The 21,494-nt window shown below is 45.1% G+C and overlaps 1 protein-coding gene across 1 annotated transcript in view; it reads left to right on the forward strand.

Annotated features, from left to right (window-relative positions):
• The window catches only part of LOC119161583 (torsin-1A), a 29,201-nt gene extending 8,393 nt beyond the window's left edge, over positions 1-20,808 (forward strand). The window contains exons 3-5 of the mRNA XM_037414123.2: positions 1,179-1,354; positions 19,109-19,233; positions 20,106-20,808. Coding sequence (XP_037270020.2) covers positions 1,179-1,354; positions 19,109-19,233; positions 20,106-20,368 — 564 coding nt within the window. The 3' untranslated portion in view covers positions 20,369-20,808. The remainder of the gene's footprint in view (positions 1-1,178; positions 1,355-19,108; positions 19,234-20,105) is intronic.
• Positions 20,809-21,494: the final 686 nt, after the last annotated feature.

The raw sequence follows: 21,494 nt of genomic DNA on the forward strand, positions 1-21,494 counted from the left end.
ATATTATGACTGCCTTTAAAGAGAAATTTATGAAAAAGGTTGATGAAAATGCACTGAGCCACTTCAAAGGCAAGTGGACTTTGTCTTCTGCCTCTTCTCTTCTTGTTTGCTTTAGTATATGTGTATGGACTGAGTATGAGAACTAATTAATGCTGTGCTGTTGATGTCATGGTGTATGTGTCATAATTTGGTTGCACACTGTAAATATAGTTGTGTCTTTTTGGATGTCTTTCTCTCCAGCAACAAAAATCATCAGGGTTGCTTGCATTTCCTCTCTTGAAAAATATGGCCTCACAACTTTGCTTTCTAGAATGCTATATCAAGCTGATAACTTGAATGCCATAACTGTGCATGCTGTGTTAAAGCAAGGAAAGACATGCGAGACAGATGACTGCATGTTATCTTTTTCTTTTTGTGGGATGAAATGCATTTTATCGTTCACATTGCCATTGGCATGGAAAATTTTTTGTGTTGCGACTAAATTTAATGCAATGTAATGCAATGTAATTCATGTATTTGTTGCGTAGATATTATTTTATATATTCAGAAGAGCTGTGCAAACTCAAGTCGTGCCACTAAACCTATGTCTAAGTACACTCTCGTCCAGCTGTCGATGTACACAGCAACAGTGCCTGAGAAGGATGTGTAGGCTACTTGCACCAATTATTCTGGAGTTAATTGATTAAATTATGGCAGAATTTGTGTTTGTTTGACAAGTGGTCACAAAAATCCTATTGACTATCAATCTTGCTTCCTTCTCTTCATTTTCAAATAAGGCAGTAATACAAATCTTCTTACCAACCTAATTTTGAATGGCTTCAGTGTTGATGTTGAGATGTCCTCGAGAGACACTACCAGTCACAAAATGGGTAGGTTCCCTGCTGAACACTAAATACTAATCGAAATAATTAACAAACTGATTTCTTACAGGTTAGGCTGGAACACAGCACCAGTAAATAGCATTTTAATTCATGGCCTACTAATGTATTATTAGATATGAATTTTTTGCACAAAAATAAATCGCCCTGCACCCGAACGGTAATGCAAGCTCATGTAGTACACAGCTTCCTTATGAACAAGTGCATTTCACTGGCTTTTTCTCAATGCTATATTTAATGTTAAAATACTGCTGTTCATCTCTAATGGCAGTTTTGTATTCTTGTGTATACACTATGCAGAAAACATTGCAGAAGGAGATTGAGGCAAAGGTGAAAGAGTGTGGACGGTCAATGTTTATTTTTGATGAGATTGACAAAATGCCGAATGGCCTTATTGACATCATTAAGCCCTACCTTGATTTTCATGAGAAGCTCGATGAAGTTGACTACAGAAAATCCATCTTCATTTTTCTCAGGTAAGTGTGCCGGCTCCTGTACTCATTGAGTACCACATTCAAAAGCTAGATAAATCACATCCAAACACGTCAATTTTATTTTTTCATTTTAAACACTTGTGACGATTTTAAAACCTATGCGAAGGTGTAGTGTTCGTCGAAGATCACTTCTTGCACCATTGGAGCTGTTTATGCTGCCATAACGGCACTATTTTGGAAGGTGCTGTCTAATAAGGCATTGAGTTTGAAGACCTGTGCATGCCATGGAAGAAAAACAAGCAAGGTGTGTGCCTCAAAGTACGAATGTATCGTGCCCTAGACATAGTAGCGTGCTGTTAGAGTGTGAATTTACTTTAATAAGGTTTTCTGCGAGACAACCTTAACATGTAACGAAGCATACTATCAACAGATTACATGGGAATCCGAGCCTCTTTGGTGCTTTATTTATATAAGACATCATGGTTCATGACTTGTAGTTATACAAAGGCAGACATTACTTAGACTAAGTTGATTGCTTGTACATTACCTCGTACGTACTACATAGATTCAGGTGCACATTAAAAATCACCAGGCAGCAAAAATTTATTCAGAGCCTCTCACTACAGCTGGCATCATAATAATATATGGTGTATTTGACACATAAAACCTCAAAATTAAGTAAATCATAAGGTATTAATAATTAATCCGAAGGCTCACACTATGGAAGGCATCATAATCATTTTGTGGTTCTGACACATAAAACCTCAGAATTAAGTGGAGCATTTGGTGTTAATAATTGATCCAGAGCCTCCTACTATGACTGGCATCATAATCATACTGTGGTTTCGACACATAAAACATCAGATTTAAGTAGAGCATTAGGTATTAACTCTTAGTTAATTGGTGGACTCCCACTATGGCTGGCATCGTAATCGTTGTGGTTTTGACACATCAAACCTCAGGATTAAGTTGAGCTAAAGTGGATGCTTGGGCGTGTTGGTACGACATTTTGGAAAATAAAAAACAGTGTGACAGACAGAGCACTAGAAAAAGGGGGACACAAACAACAGTGCTCTTCTCACTGTTTTATTTTCTGCGATTTAATAGAGTATTAGGTAATAATACTTAATGAGCAATCTTCAATTACGATCACCAACTCCATTCTATGTCTGTCAATTTCCTTATCTTGTGATAGCACCTAATCCTGTCCAATCATTGACTGCATTTTCACAGAGCCATGTACACTGGGTATATGGCTCAGAAGTTCCTTTCCCTTGGCATCTATATACTGTTGAAGTCTTTCGATAAGGTAATAAACGACTCTGTGTCTTGGAATCTGTATTGCGTGATCTGAAAAATCTACCTCTTAATATCAGTCTTATCGTTTTCACCTTTTTGATGCTGTACAAATAATTTTTTTACCCTGCTCATTTCACAGTTCTATTCCGTCGCTGTGGAGCAGTGACAATGGTGCTTAGATGCTGACCTGAAAGTCACGGGTTTGATCCCGGCTGCGGGGGTCGCATTTAAATGGAGGCAAAATGCCAGATGCCTGTGTGATGCGCAATTTCAGTGCATGTTAAAGAACACTAGATAGTCAGGATTTCCAGCGCCCTCCACTATGGTGTCTCTCATAAGGTTATCATGGTTTTGGGACATAAAACCTGTAGTGATACGTATCGCGAAGGAGTATGGCCACTAGCATGGGTCCGGTCTTAGCGAGCCGCAGGGCACGCGTTAACCATCGCTGTGGCGAGAACACGATACTGCTCAAGGTCGCAATACTTTATTGTCTGTGGCAACACCAAAATGCAGCACAGCGCGTTGGAATGGCACAGCGGGAAAGCAATTTGGCTTATCCACGCCACGGGTGAGAAGCACTACACAGGGGTGTCGCGAGCACGTCTCCGTGGTAAAAGTGATTCACGGAGACACCGGGACAAAGGTCCGGTTGCTCGAGCGAGGGCAAAGGCGCTCGCGTTGGCTTCGGAGAGATACAGGTCGGCGCAGTTTGACCACGCACTAGGACACCGTACTGCTCTTCGGCCCAGCGTACGCAAAGGGGCAACAAAAAAGTGAGCGAGGCGCCGTTGGCGAAGTCTGACGAGCCCCAAACAACGGGAGTCGACGGACGAAAAAGGAGAATGCGTGCTCATCCTCAGCTGTCCCGGAGAAATCTCACTCACTCCCAATGCGCGCGTGCGAAATGTTCCGAGAGACCCTGCGCGCAGCGCCACAGTTGACATTCGCTACCGAGTGAGAGAGGTTAAGTGTCACTCCTCACTCTCCCAGTGCGGCAGACAGCGGAGGAGGGGAGTCATGTCGGGACATGAGAACGGCAGAAATAGGCGAAAAAGTCCGCGCAAAGGCGGCAGGCTAGCCTCAATTCCCACATCCCTCTCTCCTAAATTTGCCTTTTACCGGTCTGCAAAGGCAGCCAGACGTCCCCCATGCAGTTAAAATGACACCGCTGTGGGCAACAGCTAACCTCAGTCCGGCCCTGTAACTGCTGCTAAGAAAAATGATGACAAAGGACAAATAGCAATAGCATAATAAACACATGACACTATAAAATGTTTGCGAAAGGAAGCACAGGGGAGTACGGCTAGTGTTCGGAGTGCTAAGGTGGGATAGCATTCACGGCGCGGAGGGGCGAAAGAGCGTGACAATGCCCGTTGGGTGCGATGCCCGTGTGCGAGGTCAGAGGCACAAAAGGGGGGTTTTCTGATGGCTCGAGCTGCTCTTGATGATTGGTCAGCGTGTCCGACGAACCCGGCTTCGGTTGTGGTTTGGAGGCCCCGCAATTCTCGATGGATGACGGGGAGCCTCACTGGGAAGCCGGGCCTCGCCAGGAATTAGGGAGGCCAAACCGGAATCAGCTGCGAGGCGCCCTGGCATTCGCCGGCAGCATATAGCTGCTGTCAGCTGGGCTCGCGCAGGAGCCATGGTGGAAAAGGCAGCAGGGCTTCTCCGCGATGGCCGAGAGCAGAGCACAGCGTCAGTAGGTCAGTGCCCCCAGCATCTTTAGTGTTCACGTCGACGGAATGAAACCACGACGCGCACTTTTCACGAGCACACACTGAAGCGTCATGCACTTAGACATGCACACACACCGCCGACGGCTGCGCGAGCATAGGCGCAAAGCGTCCTTCGTTCCTTTCTCCACGCATAAGTACTAATGTTCAAGGTCACAACTCGTTGCTGGTTGACAAAATAAACACGGAAAAAAAGTAAAACAAAGCAATAATGACACTCATTATATGGCCAAAAGAACATGAAAAATTAAATACAAATGAACACTTAATATTAGACAAAAGAAACATAAAAGCATAAAATACACATGAACACTTGAAGAAGAAACACTGGCAGCAAACTGGGCAGGGTCAACTTCTTTACGAGAAAAGGCCGTAAAGAACCTAACCTATACTGAGGCTACACAGTAAAATGAGGGCCTTCGGTTGCGGAGAAGTCCGCCGTCCAGCGCGAAATTGCAAAGGTGACCGCTTCCTCAAATTATACCGGTGCAGGGTCTAAATGCGGTCCGCCGTTCCGGGTGTGCTCCGTTGCTTGTGTGAGGTGTCGCAGGGCACTGGTGCGATCTCGTCAGATTGTGATACAAAAAGTTTCAGGTCTGCGATATCGGTACGACTGAGTTTTCCCGAATGGGAATCTTTCAGCAAGTACGCGGGAGGAGTGCAAGCTTTCTCCACTCGGTACGGACCAAGCCACTTACCACATAAGAGCGAGCGAGGTTGAGAACCCCTTCTTACTGGCATCGCAAAGAGCGTGGTTATGCTTCAGGACAAGATCGCCAACCTCAAAAACTAGGTCGCCATGCTTGCGGTCATATTGGGCCTTCTGCTGAGCCCTGGCTGACGCCAAGCTTTGCCTTGCTTTGCAAAAGCTCGACAAAGCCTGTCCCGAAGCGTCAATGCGTAAGCAGTCTGCCGGCGTCTTCTCATCCTTGAGGTGGCATTGAATGACGCTGGTCACCGGATTTGCCAACTCTCTGCCAAAATTTAAGAAGGCAGGTGAGAAACCAGTTGAGCGACTTTCGGATGTTCGAATAGGCAACGCGAGCTCACTCAATGGTCTGCCCAGTCCATTTAACTTTCGGCAAAGGTCGCCAACATCGGCTTGAGCGTACGATTCATGCGCTCCGTCAAATTGGACTGGGGATGGTAGGGTGAAGTGGTGCAGTGATCAATTCCGAGGTAACGGCACGTGACACCAAACAACCGAGCGGTGAAATACGAAGCATTGTCAGTGATGAGCCTTTCCGGGAAGCCGAACCGGCAAAACACTTCCTGCAGCTTCTCAAGCACCGCTTGCTGTCACCTTCCGAAGAGGGCACAATTCCACCCATTTAGAAAAGTGATCAACAACTATCATCAGGTGAATGAACCCCTGCTTACTTCTGGGAAATGGTCCCATTAGATCGCAGGTGGCCACTTGAAACGGGCGCTCACTGACAATCGGTTTCATCAGACCGGGCAGTCTACAACCCCTTGATTTCACCGTTTAACAGACGCGGCAGGAACGGCAGCAGTGAAAAATGTGACGCTTCATGCCGGGCCAGGTCACAACGCAGCTCAGTTTTGCAAAAACTTTCGAGCCACTCAGGTGACTGGCCATGGGTTCTTCATGAGAGGATCGCAACAGTGCGGCTCTCAAACTTTTGGGCATAACCACTTTAAATGAGTCGATGGACTCGTCAGTGGCTATATACTTCAATAGGAGCCCGTCATAGTCCAGCAAATATGAATCCGCTAAAGACTCAGCGACACACGCTGGTTTGAGCTCCCTATTCGCACCCGCTGCAGGGCAAGCAGCGTCACGGCGCTCCGTCTCGCTGAGACAGTCGCTATTGGCGCCCGCTGCAGAACAAGCAGCGTCACGGCGCTCCGCCTCTCTGAGACCGTCGCACATTTCGCGACAAAACGGATCACTTTGCTGAGCCTTCAGGAGCTCTTCTCTGCTGAAAGCAATTCCCATTCTCCCAAAATCAGGGAGTCTGCAATCGTGTCCACTCAGGACCGCAGCAACTACCGCTTGCATCGGCGTCACGGGTTCGCTCTCGGCGTCATGGTCTTCGGAAAACTCACCTGCTCAGCCGCTTCATGGTGCGCCGCTTACCTGGTTAGCAGCCAACGTTTGTCCGCATGGGGACTCACTCTTCTCGCTGAATGGCGGCGAAGCCGCTGTTTCGCCCCCAATGCTTGCATGTGCAAAGCACCGCTAGCGGCTGTTGCACCGGGATCAATGTCCTCAGCAGACAATGGGGCACAAGATAGCGGTCAGCTACCACGTTGGTGCTCCCCTTTCGATACTGCACTGAAAAGTCATAGTGCTGTATTAGAAGAGCCCAGCGTGCCAGCCTGCCGACAGCCTCACGGAGCCGCATCAGCCAGCTGAGCGCACTATGATCTGTTTGCACCACGAATTTGGTCCCATCAAACTAGATGTTAAACTTCTGCAGTGGAAACATGATGGCGAGGCACTCCTTTTTCATCACGGAATAATTTTTCTCTGCAAGAACCAAGGAGCGGCTGGCAAAGGCCAACGGCTGCAACATGCCATCGTATTCGTGTAGGAGAACAGCTCCTAAACCCAGATCGCTCGCATCAGTTTGTACAATGAACGGTCTGGTTCAGGTCAGGGAGCTTGAGCTGCACTGTCTTCACTATGGCACTAGACAGTCGGCAAAATGCCTCCTGCTGCTCAAGCACCCATTGCCACTCAGCAGACTTACCCGAGAGCTTGCTCAAGGGTGCCTGCAGTCAGGCACAAGACGGAATAAAGGAACGATAAAAGTTGATCATTCCTAAAAAGTGACGAAGGCCACGTACATCCTTTAGCACGGGAAAATCGAAGATGGCTCGAAGTATCTCCCGATCCCGCTCAATGGAGCCTTCGCCCAGCGTAAACCCGAGTAACTGAATACTGGTCTGTGTTAATTCGACCCTAGTGGGATTTAATGTCACCCCGGCTGTCCTCACCCTCTCGAGTACATCGGCAACATATATAAAGTGCTCTTTGAAGGTTCGTGAATAAATCACGATGTCGTCGAGGTAGCACATGCAGTATGACCACTTTGCTTCTCCGAGGACGCGGTCCATGAGTCTTTGAAACGCCACACGAGCATTGCAAAGACCAAAGGGGATACAAATAAACTCGAACAACCCTCTGTGGGACGTGAACGCAGTTTTATACTGGTCACGGTTACCCATCCGGACCTGTAGGTAACCTTTAGAGGTGTCAAGAACGTTAAAAGTACCGTGCATCACCCAGGTTTCTTGCGATGGAGTTTATCGTGGGGAGCGGATAGGCATCCTTACGAGTCACTTCATTCAAACAGTGATAGTCTATGCAAAGGCAATGACTGCCATCTTTCTTAGGCACCAACACGATTGGAGATGCCCAGAAGCTAGACAAGCGGCGAATAATGACAGCCGCAAGCATGTCGTCTAGCAACCCATCGATAATCTGCCTTTTGGCGAGACTGACGGGCCTGGGGTTACACTTCAAAGGAAGTGCGTCACCAGTTTCGGTCCCATGGCTCACTAAATCGGTGCAGCCCGGTAGATCAGTGAAGAGCTCGTCGTACTGACGTCACAGTGTCGACAGACGAGCCTTCTGTGCATCATTCAACAGAGTCGCGCAGGCGACCAAAGAATGTAGTGCCTCTTCGTGTCGTCGGTCGAGCTACACAGGGGTTTCAAGCCGACGAGCGCAAAACGCCAGGGTACGATGCTGAAGTTGGTGCGCGACACGGTTCGTGGCACGCCTCTCGTTCTCGAAGGGGACTGTTAGAGGGCAAATGCATTGAGGAGGGGCTTGGCCCCAAACTCTGCGCAAGGCACGTTTCTGATGCTTCTGCGGAAAAGGCAACGGTAAGCGCCGGCGGGCTGATGAACGGTTTAAGTTGGCAAAATGGGCCATCATGATAGTCGCCATTCGCAATGTACACAACGATACTGGTTTTAAGGAGAAAGTCCCGACCGAGAAAAACTGGAACATTGAGCCCTGGAAAAGGAACAAGATGGCAGCGTCTCATTCGATCTCCCCATCTGACAGTCAACCTTGCAGCGCCTGCCGAATGGACGAAGTCTTTTGCAAAGGTGAATGTCGTTCAGCTGTCCCGCAAGCGCACTGAGTGCTTCTGCAAGTAGGACAACACATGTTTGCTGAACGAGGCGCTAGCGCGCGTGTCCAGCAATGCCAGAAATTCACGACCGGCAATACTGACCGGAATGAACGGCGCGTGCGTATCAGCAAGAAAAGCGCTTATGTTGCATGCCGAGGGAAGAAGCAAAGTTTCAGTCGCTCGTGCATTCACAAACGACCCGCAAAACTCGTTTCCCTGCTTGGCAGGAGGCCTGGATGCAGTGCACTCTCTTGCTATGTGCCCTTGTTCACGGCAGCGGTAACAGTGCACTCCATCACGGTCTGTTTTCCCAGACCGAGCGGCCTCTAGCGGTCGTGATCGGCTCGCTACGTTATCGCAAGATACGTTTCTGCAAGCGTCACTTACCACATTTTCCACAAACCCCAGGTATTATTATTATTACTATTATTACTATTATTATTATTCAATCCATGGTTCTTAGCTTCTTCTAGTGCTTCCTTATTGTCTTTAAAGTTTCCACCCTTAGGTTACTACTGCATATGGCAGCGCACATCAGGTTACACAAAAAACATGCACCACAATCCTTGAATATAATGCAAGGATTGTTCACTTTTATTCCCAGAAATATTGGTAAGCTGCCAGTCACAACTTGGAAATGCTTGCCATGTGCACTTCCTTGCTTATTGTCAAAATTTTTGGATATGCTGTAATGTCTTACCAGCCAGTTTGCCAATATGTTTTAAGGGGGGACACGGGTCTTAGAAGGCCGAAAATCGCGAAAGGTTGACTTTTTGAAGCTGACATTTTCAGAATATGTACTTATTTATGCACTTATCTGAGAAGTTTCCAGCTTCTCGCATCATTATTTCTGGCGCAAAATCATTTTATAACACCCCTGTGAGATGAATGTGAGCGCGAAACGACGCTAAAATCGCGCTTTTTCCACGCCGAATCGTTGCCGGTACACACAAGCGATCGGGCTCATCTTAGTCTCGTTTGAAAGGGTCATTCTTTGTCTTCAATTTCCCGCCACCACTGATTCGCCTTTATCATTGGTTTTTCAGAAAAACACGGCGTCAAAAAGCACCAGCGCGCGATTCTATTGGCTGCTTGTAGCACGTGACAAAACCCAGGCATCCGATTGACGAAGTGGCGTTTCCGGCGTCTGCTTCACCATTATGACGCGCACAGACATGCACCATTTTGTCATGATGCTGTCGACTGCCTGCTGAAGTAATGAATTCGTAAAGCTGGTGTGGCAATCGTTCGTTTGCCGTGAACTTCAGAAAGAGCCCCGCTATGACTTAGTACAACGAGGATAATGAACTCGCGGCGGTCAAAGGCGGTCGTCGAGTCACCGGTGTAGGCCTAGCCCACGTACGAGCCCGGCAGTTACCAACGTCACTGAAAGTGCCGTGTTTTGCAGTCTCAACAGTTAGAGGACGGCAAGTTAAAAGCAGAAGTGAAGCTACGAGAGATATTAATCTTTGCAGCGGCGGAACGGAAGCGCAGTCTTATCGCTAACGCGCTGATGCCGCGGTCCCCCGCGCCTGACGAAACGAGCTCGCTTGTGCGTGAACTGCGTGTCGGGTCATCGTAGTGGAGTACGCCGCGCGTCAACAAACAACGGAAAATGAATCTGTTCGCGGTGAACAGGCTCGCCGCCCACGCAGTGGAGGCTACTGTGAACAGGTAGACTGCTTTTAACGACGTGTTCGCAACGTTGTCGCGGTCACCACTCTAAAATGCGGCAGTCTTACGTGAAAAGGAAACTAACACGATCGGCAGTCATGTAGCGTCGAAATTATGAGCGAGTGCACAAATTCTGTTCTCGACATTTGCGTGTAACTCATTCTAGACAAGCTGGAAAACATCGCAGTGTCATTCGGCGGATCGCGGATGACGCGTGCACATTCGTCGCACATCGGCATCAGTACCGTCACTGGACTTGTCAGCAGATGAGCTCACGGTGACAACTTGCAGCAGGACTTTAAGAAACGACACGCTCATGCAAACAATCAGTCCTATTACATGCCCGGTGCACATTAACAATGTATGTCTTGATTTTTTTTTCGAAACGGCGAAATAAAGTTTTAACAGTATTTTTCTCAAAACACAGATTTCGATTACCTTCCTTGTTTGCTTGTTCTGTAAAAGTGGACCTAGGACAGCTAGAGCTGTCATTATTTTTGCACAATGTAGCTAAATTTGCACAAAAAACAACGCTGAAAGCCGATTTTTAATGTGTGGCTTTTTTTCAACATATAAATTTTTTTGTTCCTGGTTACATGTAGTGAACTTTATTGTGCCGTAATTCGAGAAGTACTTATTCAGTTTTCCGTCAGCTTGCAGCGTTGCACTCCTTAGGCTTTCTAGTATCCATATAATATGTTAATGGCTAGGTAATTCTGAGTGCATACATTTTTACAGTTGAAAATGTTAGACTTGTTTGTTTTCTTGATTTTCTCAAAATGGCAATTTTTTACACCCTGCATGACGATTCCTGCAATATATCGGAAACTATAACAGATAGCAGAATAATTCTTTTTGCAAAATGAAGCTATATGTTTGGAGCACACAACATAGGAAGCAGATTTTTATATCTCTTAATGCAAGTTTTTAAAATTAGTCTCTCGTGGGACCACACCATGGCCACATTGAGAGCTATGAAGTTTAGTGTACTGAGCTTCATCGATTTACCAGGTCCCGGATCACTCGCGGACGCCTCGGTTCACAGGTGGCTACGTCAAATGCGCGTGATCTAAAAATCCCGAGCCAGCCCGAGTGGCCCCGGGCCATCTGCACGCTTGATGCTGACTGTATCCGCTGTGGTGTCTGCTATGTCTGGCTATGCCGTCTGCTCCCTCCATAGCTGAAACACAGGCAACAACGCTGACTCATTTGCAACCTAAACAGCAGTTAGGTGGTGAATTATACTTATTTATGTTGTGATGCAACTTACTGTAAGTGAACTACTCGAGCGCGTTCGCATTGTAGACCGGCGTCAAGGCCTCACCTCACCAGGCGAGGCCCAAGCTTCGAAAAACCAGCTTTCGAAAAACGTTGCCAAACATACTATAACGTTGCCAAACAAAACTCGTTTATAGACCTCAGCATCGTATCACCTTCACTCCTACCCCTGCTGAAATGGAAAATCATAAATAATCTATATGGAAGTGACCGTTTTTCTGTAGTGTTGAGTTCACAAACAACATACGAATGTCCTCCACATGTTCCCAAATGGCTGGTAAACAAAGCTGACTGGGAACAATTTCAAAAGATTACTCACTTAAGTTGGACTGACATATGCGGATTAGGCATAGATGAAGCTGTGCAGTACTTCACGGCTTTTCTAACTGACGCAGCAGCCAAGTGCATACCACAAACATCTGGAATGCCCGGCAAACGACACGTCCCATGGTGGAACTCAGAGTGCCGTAATGCGCGAAAGGAACAGAACAGGACATGGAGGTTGCTTCGGAACTCACCAACAACCGAAAATTTTGACACTTTCAAGAAAATAAAGTCTCAAGGCAAGAGAACGCGTCGGCAGGCCAGAAGAGAAAGCTGGCACAAGTTCTTATCAGGGATCAATTCATATACACAAGAGGCTAAAGTCTGGAACATGGTTCGTAGGGTAGCAGGAAGACAAGTACATACACTCCCACTCGTTAACACACAGGGTGACAGCCTGGAAGATCAGGCGAACTTCCTCGGTGCCCACTACGAGCAGGTGTCTAGCTCTTCACACTATATAAAGATATAAAGCAAGGATAGAAAAGCAGAAACTAGAACACAAGTGTACAAACTACGAGGCATACAACCAGCCTTTCAACTTAGCTGAGCTACAAACATCACTAAACTCTTGCAGTAATTCTGCCCCAGGCTACGACCGTGTCACGTATGAAATGTTGAAAAACCTGCCGCTCAAAACGCGAAAAACTTTACTCTCCCTATACAATGCTATCTGGCTTTCAGGCACCATCCCTGCTTCCTGGAAAGAGGCTATTGTTATTCCTATTTTGAAACAGGGCAAGGACCCTTCCTCAGTTTCAAGTTATAGGCCCATTGCACTAACCAAGCTGCCTTTGTAAACTTTTTGAAAAAATGATAAACCACCTACTTTTACATTTCCTTGAAACACAGAATCTGCTCGACCAATTCCAGTGTGGGTTTCGAGTGGGTAGATCCACCACCGACCATCTGGTGCGTATCGAGGCACAGATCTGAGACGCTTTCGTCCACAAACAATACTTCCTCTCAGTGTTTCTCGATATCGAGAAGGCTTACGACACAACATGGCGTTTTGGCATATTAAGAGACTTGTCTCACCTGGGTGTGCGAGGTAGAATGCTTTCCATAATCGAGAGTTACTTGTCCAATCGGAAATTTCGTGTCCGTGTGGGCAGTATTCTCTCGCAAACATTTGTGCAGGAAACGGGAGTACCGCAAGGTGGTGTACTTACTTGTACACTTTTTATTATCAAAATGAATTCCTTGCACCTGTCCATCCCCCGTAACATGTTCTATTCCACATATGTCGATGACGTCCAGCTTGGCTTTAAGTCATGTAACCTAGCAATGCGTGAGCGGCAGGTTCAGTTAGGTTTAAACAAGATCTCCAAATGGGCAGAGGAAAACGGATTCCGGCTGAACTCAGAAAAAAAGCATGTGTGTCTTGTTCTTCCAAAAGAGAGGCATGCACTCAGAACCTGACATTGAACTGAACGTTCAAGGTCTGTCTGTCAATGCAGAGCATAAATTCCTAGGCTTAATCTTGGACAAGAAGTTGACCTTCGTACCACACATCAAGTATTTAAAAACCATGAATGTTATAAAAGTGTTGTCACGTACTACGTGGGGTAGTGACAGGCAATGCCTCATGAACCTGTATAGAAGCCTCATTCGCACCCGCTTAGATTATGGGGCCGTTGTTTATCAGTCTGCAACTCAAAGTGCTTTGAGGATGCTGGACCCCGTGCACCATTTTGGCATCCGCCTTTCTACGGGTGCTTTTCGTACCAGCCCTGTAGAAAGCCTTTACGTTGAGTCAAATGAGTGGTCGCTTCATCTGCAAAGAACTTACATGTCCTTTCTATATTTCCTTAAGGTGAAAGCAGACAAGAAGCACCCCTCATACTCTACTATTAATGATTTGTCGAGCTCCATTCTGTTTCAAAACAGGCTTTCGATGAGGCAGCCCTTCTCAGTTCGCCTGAAGGGTCTAGATGAGGACACTGGAGTGCCACTTGAACACAGTTTAATGGCTCCTGTAGCATACCCGCCACCGTGGCAGTGGCAGACTATAGACTGCGATGTGTCTTTCTTAGAAGTTACTAAACATGCGCCTATTGCCCATATCCGAACATACTTCCTGGAACTTCAACACAAACACACATGTCCTGAGTTCTTTACAAATGCCTCCAAGTCTAACTCCTCTGTGTCCTACGCTGCTGTTGGCCCTTCCTTTTCGGATGCTGGCCCTCTACATCCAGGCACAAGTATCTTCACAGCGGAAGCTTACGCGATACTTGTGGCAGCTAAACACGTCAAACAATTACAAATACAAAAAGCAGTAATTTATACAGACTCCCTCAGTGTGGTAACGGCTCTGCACACTCTTAAAAAACAAAAAAACCCGGTCCTTGTCTCACTTTACTCCATTCTGTGCACACTCTACACACTCAAACAACATGTTGTAGTGTGCTGGGTGCCAGGGCACCGTGAGATTCAAGGCAACGTGAGGGCGGATCAGCTCGCTGCATCCGTCCACAAAATCACTGCCCCTACACCCATATTAATCCCGGCCCTTGATCTTAAGCCGTCTCTCAAACGAAACCTCGGGGACTACTGGCAGAGCAAGTGGGATACACACACACAAAACAAACTACACATTATTAAGCCACACCTTGGTCATTGGCTGCCAGTATCAAAATCGCGTCATACAGAGGTAATACTAACGAGACTCAGGATAGGACACACATACACGACACACACATATCTTTTGTCCGGTGGCGATCCATCATTGTGTGACAGATGTGGTGAAGCATTAACAGTCCTTCACATGTTAATTCAGTGCAAACACTTAGAAACCCAAAGAAAACAGCATTTTCCATTACCCTACCGACAACATATACCTTTATACCCTGCAATGTTCGTTGGTAGGGAACCGCTTTTTAGTCATAAATCATTGTTAGCGTTTTTAAAAGAAATTCATTATTTTCATATCATATACCCGGGCATTCCGTAGCATGACCCCTCCAGAGAGGTTTTTGCTGCGGTGGCTACACAGGAAAGCACTTGCCTCACGGCCCTTGGACGCAAGGGTATGAACGAGTGAGGTACTTGTGCTGATGCCATACATGTCCACCATGGTTTTACATTATCACCAACTTTTGTCACCTATTCACACCGCACGCACCTTTCACGGCATGGTCATGATTTTATTACTTGTATGTTTTTACCCGCCTTACTGCGAGGAATTTTATGGCCCTTATACAGCCGCTAATCACAATCATTATCCACATTCCTTGTCCATAAACTGGCACTCTTTGGCCACGAAATGGCCCTTGCGCCAGAAAACATCAAACATCATCATGTTCACATTCATTCCCAGGGACATTGGTAAGCTGCGTCACAACTTGGAAGTGTGTGGCATATGCACTTCTTTGCTTATCGTGAAGATGTTTGGATGTACAGTTATGAGCGATAGTAAAGGAAATGCTGAAGTAATCTTTTCGTATTCATATCTTAAACATGGTTTAAAAAGTGGAAAGTGTTCATATCGCTAAATGCTCAGGTAGAAAGGTATTTGTTCCAATTCAGTACATCACAACTAACTGTTAATTTAGCACAAGTTTGTTGTTCCCTCTCATACTGCTCTTGGTTGTACGTGCGTGTGCAAAGTTTGAATAGGCATGCCATGAACTGTTTCCCTTAAAGACCAGCGGTTATCCTGTCTACGCGCTACATGCCCGGCCCATGTCCATTTCTTCTTCTTGATTTCAGCTGTGATATCCTCAACCCCCGTTTGTTCCCTTATCCACTCTGCTCTCTTCTTGTCTCTTAAGGTTGCACCTACCATTTTTCTTTCCATTGCTCGCTGCGTCGTCCTCAATTTAAGCTGAACCCTCTTTGTAAGTCTCCAGGTTTCTGCTCCGTAGCTAAGTACCGGCAAGATACAGCTGTTATATACCTTTCTCTTGAGGGATAGTGGCAATCTACCTGTCATTATTTGAGAGTGCTTGCCAAATGTGCTCCACCCCATTCTTAATCTTCTAGTTACTTCAATCTCGTGGTTTGGCTCCGCGGTTATTACCTGCCCTAAGTATTCATAGTCTTTTACAACTTGAAGTGCACTATTACCTATCTCGAAGCGCTGCTCTTTTCCGAGGTTGTTGTACATTACTTTCGTTTTCTGCAGATTAATTTTAAGACCCACCTTTCTGCTCTCCTTGTCTAACTCCGTAATCATGAGTTGCGATTCGTCCCCTGAGTTACTCAGCAATGCAATGTCATCGGCGAAGCGCAGGTTACTAAGGTACTCTTCATTAACTCTTATCCCTAACTGTTTCCATTCTAGGCTTCTGAAAACCTCCTGTAAGCACGCGGTAAATAGCATTGGGGAGATTGTGTCCCCGTGCCTTACACCCTTCTTGATTGGTATTCTGTTGCTTTCTTTATGAAGCACTATGGTAGCAGTTGATCCCCTGTAGATTTCTTCCAGAAAATTTATATATACTTGATCTACGCCCTGATTCCACAGTGTCTGCATGACGGCTGATATTTCTACTGAAGCAAATGCCTTCTCGTAATCTATGAAGGCTATGTATAGTGGTTGGTTGTATTCTGAGCATTTCTCTATCACCTGATTGATAGTATGAATGTGGTCGATTGTTGAGTAGCCTGTTCGAAATTTTGCTTGTTTCTTTGGTTGATTGAATTCTAAGGTTTTCTTTACTCTGTTAACAATTACCTTTGTAAATAGCTTTTATACTACAGAGAGCAAGCTGATCGGCCTGTAATTCTTCAAGTCCTTGTCATCTCCTTTCTTATGTATTAAGATGATGTTAGCGTTCTTCCAAAACTCTGGTACTCTTCCCGTCAGGAGACATCTCGTAAACAGGGTGGCTAGTTTCTCTAACACAATCTGTCCTCCATCTTTCAGCAGATCTGATATTACCTGATCCTTGCCAGCAGCTTTGCCTCTTTGCATGCTCTCCAAAGCTTTTCTGACTTCTTCTATCATTACTGGTGGGGTGTCATCTCGGTTACTGCTAGTTCTTATAGTATTAAAGTCGTGGTTGTCCCGGCTACTGTACAGATCTCTGTAAAACTCCTCCGCTATTTTAACTATCCTATCCATATTGGTAGTTATTTTGCCTTCTTTGTCCCTTAGTGCATACATCCGAGTTTTGCCTATCCCAAGTTTCCTCGTCACTACTTTGACACTTCCTCTGTTTTTCAGAGCGTGTTCAATTCTCTCCGTGTTATACCTTCTTACATCACATAACTTACGCCTATTAATCAACTTTGAAAGCTCTGCCAGTTCTATTTTGTCTGTTGTACTTGAGACTTTCATGATTTTACGCTTCTTAATGAGATTCTTCGTTTCCTGGGAAAGCTTGCCAGTGTCCTGTCTAACTACCCTGCCTCTAGCTTCCACTGCACACCCCGTAATGATACTCGTCAGATTATCATTCATTGTATCTACGCTAAGGTTGGTTTCCTCACTAAGAGCCGAGTACCTGTTCTGAAGCGAGACTCTGAATTCCTGTACTTTCCTTCTCAGTACTAGCTCATTCATTGGTTTCTTGCGTATCACTTTCTGTCGTTCCTTCTTCAAGTCTAGGCGAATTCGAGACCGTACCATTCTATGGTCACTGCATCGTACCTTGCCAACCACTTTCACATCCTGCACGATGCCTGGGTGGGCACTCATTATAAAGTCTATTTCGTTCTTATTTTCGCCATTAGGGCTCCTTCATGTCCACTTGCGGTTTCCTCGTTTTCGGTAGAAGGTATTCAAAATCCGTAAGTTATTGCGTTCTGCGAATTCTACTAGTAGCTCTCCTCTGGCGTTTCTAGTACCGATGCCATAATCTCCTACTGCCTGGTCTCCAGCCTGCTTCTTCCCTATCTTTGCATTAAAGTCTCCCACCAGTATAGTATACTGTGTTTTTACCTTACTCATTGCCGATTCCTAGTCTTTATAGAGGCTTTTAACTGAAGCGTCATCATGGCTGGATTTGGGCGCGTAAGCCTGTACCACCTTCATCTTGTATCTTTTGTTCAGTTTAATTACGATACCTACCACCCTTTCATTAATGCTATAGTATTCTATGTTGCCAGCTATGTTTTTGTGAATTAGAAACCCCACTCCCAGTTCTCTTCTGTCAGCCAAGCCCCTATAGCAAAGGACGTGCCCATTCTGCAGCACCGTATAAGCCTCATCTGTCCTCCTAACCTCACTGAGCCCTATTATATCCCATTTCACACCCTCTAGCTCCTCGAATAGTACAGCTAGACTACCCTCACTAGATAAGGTTATAGCGTTAAACGTTGCCAAGTTCAGGTTCCAATGGCGGCCTGTCCGGATCCAGAGATTCTTAGCACCCTCTGCTGCGTTGCAGATCTGACCGCCGCCGTTGTCAGTTGCTTCGCAGCTGCTGGGGACTGAGGGTCGTGAGTTATTTGACGTATCCATGTGGGAGGTAGTGGCCAGATACTGCACCAGGGTGGCCAATCCTTCTCTGGTGAGGGAGTGCGTTCCCAGCGGTGGTTACCGGTGAGGGCGCACCCCAGGCCTCTTAATGCAGTTCCATCACAACGCTGATTTTTTTTTAATCCGGTTGGGAGCTGCGCGGCACCGGGATATGAACCACGGACCTTTTGCATGCGAGGCGGATGCTCTAACCACTACGCCATCGCTGCATTCCCAGAGAAGGCAAGCGGGTTAGGGGGAGACAGAAGGTTTGGTGGGCAGATGAGATTAAGAAGTTTGTGGGTATGAATTGGCAGCAGCAAGCACAGGACCGGGTTTAGGGGCGAAACATGGGAGAGGCCTTTGTCCTGCAGTGGACGTAGTCAGGCTGATGATGATGATGAGGATGAACATTTTCTCTTGCCATACTAGCGAACCTTGTTAGCATATTTAAATAACATACCTGCCTTCAGGTATTATCAATATGTTTCATTATTCCGAGGGGGAAAAAACAAGCAAGATACGTGCAGCTGATTTCAAACTTATGAGGCAGCACTGACATAGTAGAGTTACACAACTGCTTACTTTGTGGTTTTACTCCAAACATAGAGATAGCATGCTAAATAATCTCTGTGTGTAGTTTCATATTAAGTGTTCTTTGGAAACTCTATTTGATTTGAACCATGTGATCATTAGTAAGTGAAAATTGCTGTTTTTAAGATATAAAACTTGCATCACCATGTTTTGATTTTTGATCAGGTTTGAATTTCTCGAGAGTGCTATCAGTATGTGGTAATTCTTTTGTGTGACCTGATAAAAACACTCCTTAATAGCTCATTAGGGCAAGTAAGCAACTTCTTTAATTCAGTTGGTGTGACCAAGGGATAACTGATTGCTGCAGTATAATGTGCACAATAGTCAATACCATAGGCTGTGCAGCATTAATTAATAATATGACTTTCAGTAACACTGCTGGAGATGTGATTGCACGTGCCACACTGGATGCCTGGAAGGATGGCATAGATCGCAGCAAGGTCAGGCTGAATGACATGGAAAAAGTCATTGAGTTGGGGAGCTTCAATGAAAAAGGTAAGGCAGAGGCAGAGTGTCACTTGTAGTAGAATTTTTTATTCGGCCACTACAGCAGCTGCATTGGTTCAAATTGACGGAGTGCAGAATCACATACTTCATACCTGGCTGTAATGTATAGCTGTGCCAGTGCACATCTAAAAGTTGCAAGTGGCTGAAACCACTTTGTATACCCCATATGACTACTACCCCATGTGACCATGTAAATGTAGTGCTTGTTTGTTAGTTTTCACTTGTGTTCTTGACATTCACGTTTCTGCTTATAAAGTGACTATAACGGGAAGTCGAAAACCACATTTATAATCTAGTGCAAAAAACGACAAGACGGACACAAGAAAGGACACACTACAGGTGTACCACAAGTAGTTAAGGGTTTTGATGAAAAGCCTAATTAGAAATTTTCTTATACTTATTTCAGTATAATACTTATTTCATTATAGGTCAATAGTATATTCAAGCACAGCGAAGCTTAATCGGAAGACGCATTTTTAACCAACAGACTTGACCTGTATTCTGATACCTCATGAGTTTTATTAAATTCTGTTTGTAAAATGAGGTGATTGATTAAACTTTACCTGTTTGGTTTATTTTTACATAATTGACAATGGTGAACACTTTTTTTTTGTCTTCTATGCTGGCTGCATCAGCTTTTAGAATAGCTTTGCCTTCATGCAGTCTTCCAGCACACTTCCACACATGCTTTGCACCATTTTTATCTGTGCTCTGGGGTCAAGTGTATATTCTGTTACCATTTCAGCACAAAGCTGCAATGGTACTTCAGTAGGTGAATAATTTTGGATGTCTGCATTATAATACCGAAGATGCTCTGCTCCATTTTTTTTACATTTGTCATCGCAATCGTATTTCTGCAGGAGGGCTCTATCGTGCTGACATTGTGCAGAAGAACTTGATTGATGTGTTCGTGCCATTTCTGCCACTTGAAAGGAAACAGATCATGGCGTGCATCCGAGATGAGTTCAAGCGCCGCAGCCGCACAGCTAACGATAAACTTGTAGAAGACATTGCCAACGAATTGGACTATATACCAGCAGAGTATTCACTATACGCTTCGACAGGGTGCAAGAAAATTCACCAAAAGGTGGCTCAACACTTGGGTTTCTCGGAAAAGATATGAGTTGTGACTTTCTTCTTGAGGCCTTTTTACTAGTACTCGGGAATTGCACTTGCTTTCTAGAAAGTGAGCACTACAAAAATAGGCTTCTTTCTTTTCTCTGCTTCTTTATGTCGGCACAAGCAATGGTTTTGTTTGCCCTTTGAGTTAACAATACTGCGTGCATCAGTTGACACTATTGCTGGCTTAGATTCATTTTGTGTTGTCGCCACCTGAACAGTGCCTACATTTGAGGACCATTTACATGGGTGTAGAGAGATAGTGTGTGTGCAGGTGAGATTATACTGGTACCTTCACCAACCCCAAACTGCACAAAGAAATCAGTTTGTTCACCTTTAGCCTTCTGCACACATGCTTCTGTTTATACTAATTCTGCGCATCTTATGAATCACGTTTTGTATTCTTTGTAATCAGAAGCAGTGTTAAGTTTGGGCCAGTATTTGGCTTCATCACAGCATAGATTTGGTGCAAGTGCAATTTCTGGATACTGGTGTCACTTATATGAAAGACCGTTGTGAGAGATGCGTTGGTTCAAGCCTGGTGCTTGATATTGCTCATCTAGGTATGGTACTCTCAATAATTTCAATTTCATACGTTCAACAACAAAAAAAAACCATGTCCTGTAAAATAGGCAGTCACTCTGAATGTTTTTTGTGTGCATTGTGTGTGCTATTGCTTTTTATTATTTAAGTATCTTGGCACGTAATGAATATGATGAACATGCAGGATGAATTGAAAGGATGTGAATCTGAAGGATAATTATGAATGTAAAGTAGTGGTATGTGAGCATAAAGTAGACAAGGTAAATAGATATGCTGATTTCATGTGACTCTGTTTGCTATTGTCGTCCAACTTGTGCAGCAACTTGTGGACAAGGAAAAGAAATTAAAATGTGTCAACGTCATGGGGCTCTTTTTTTTTTACTTTGATAATGATGTGTAGCTTCTGGAGCTCTGATTTACAGCGGTCAATTTTTTTCAATTTTGCACTAGTTGTGCAAAACATGCTCTCAGTTTGTTTTTATGATCTTTTCCTCTATTTTAATCAAATTGCCACTTTTCTTGATATAACTTCTGTTGAAGCAAGTCTTAATTTATTTTCATGATCAGTTTTTTTATTTACTCTAGAT

Source organism: Rhipicephalus microplus, chromosome X (genome assembly GCF_043290135.1).
Source record: "Rhipicephalus microplus isolate Deutch F79 chromosome X, USDA_Rmic, whole genome shotgun sequence".
Taxonomy (NCBI): Eukaryota; Metazoa; Arthropoda; class Arachnida; order Ixodida; family Ixodidae; genus Rhipicephalus; species Rhipicephalus microplus.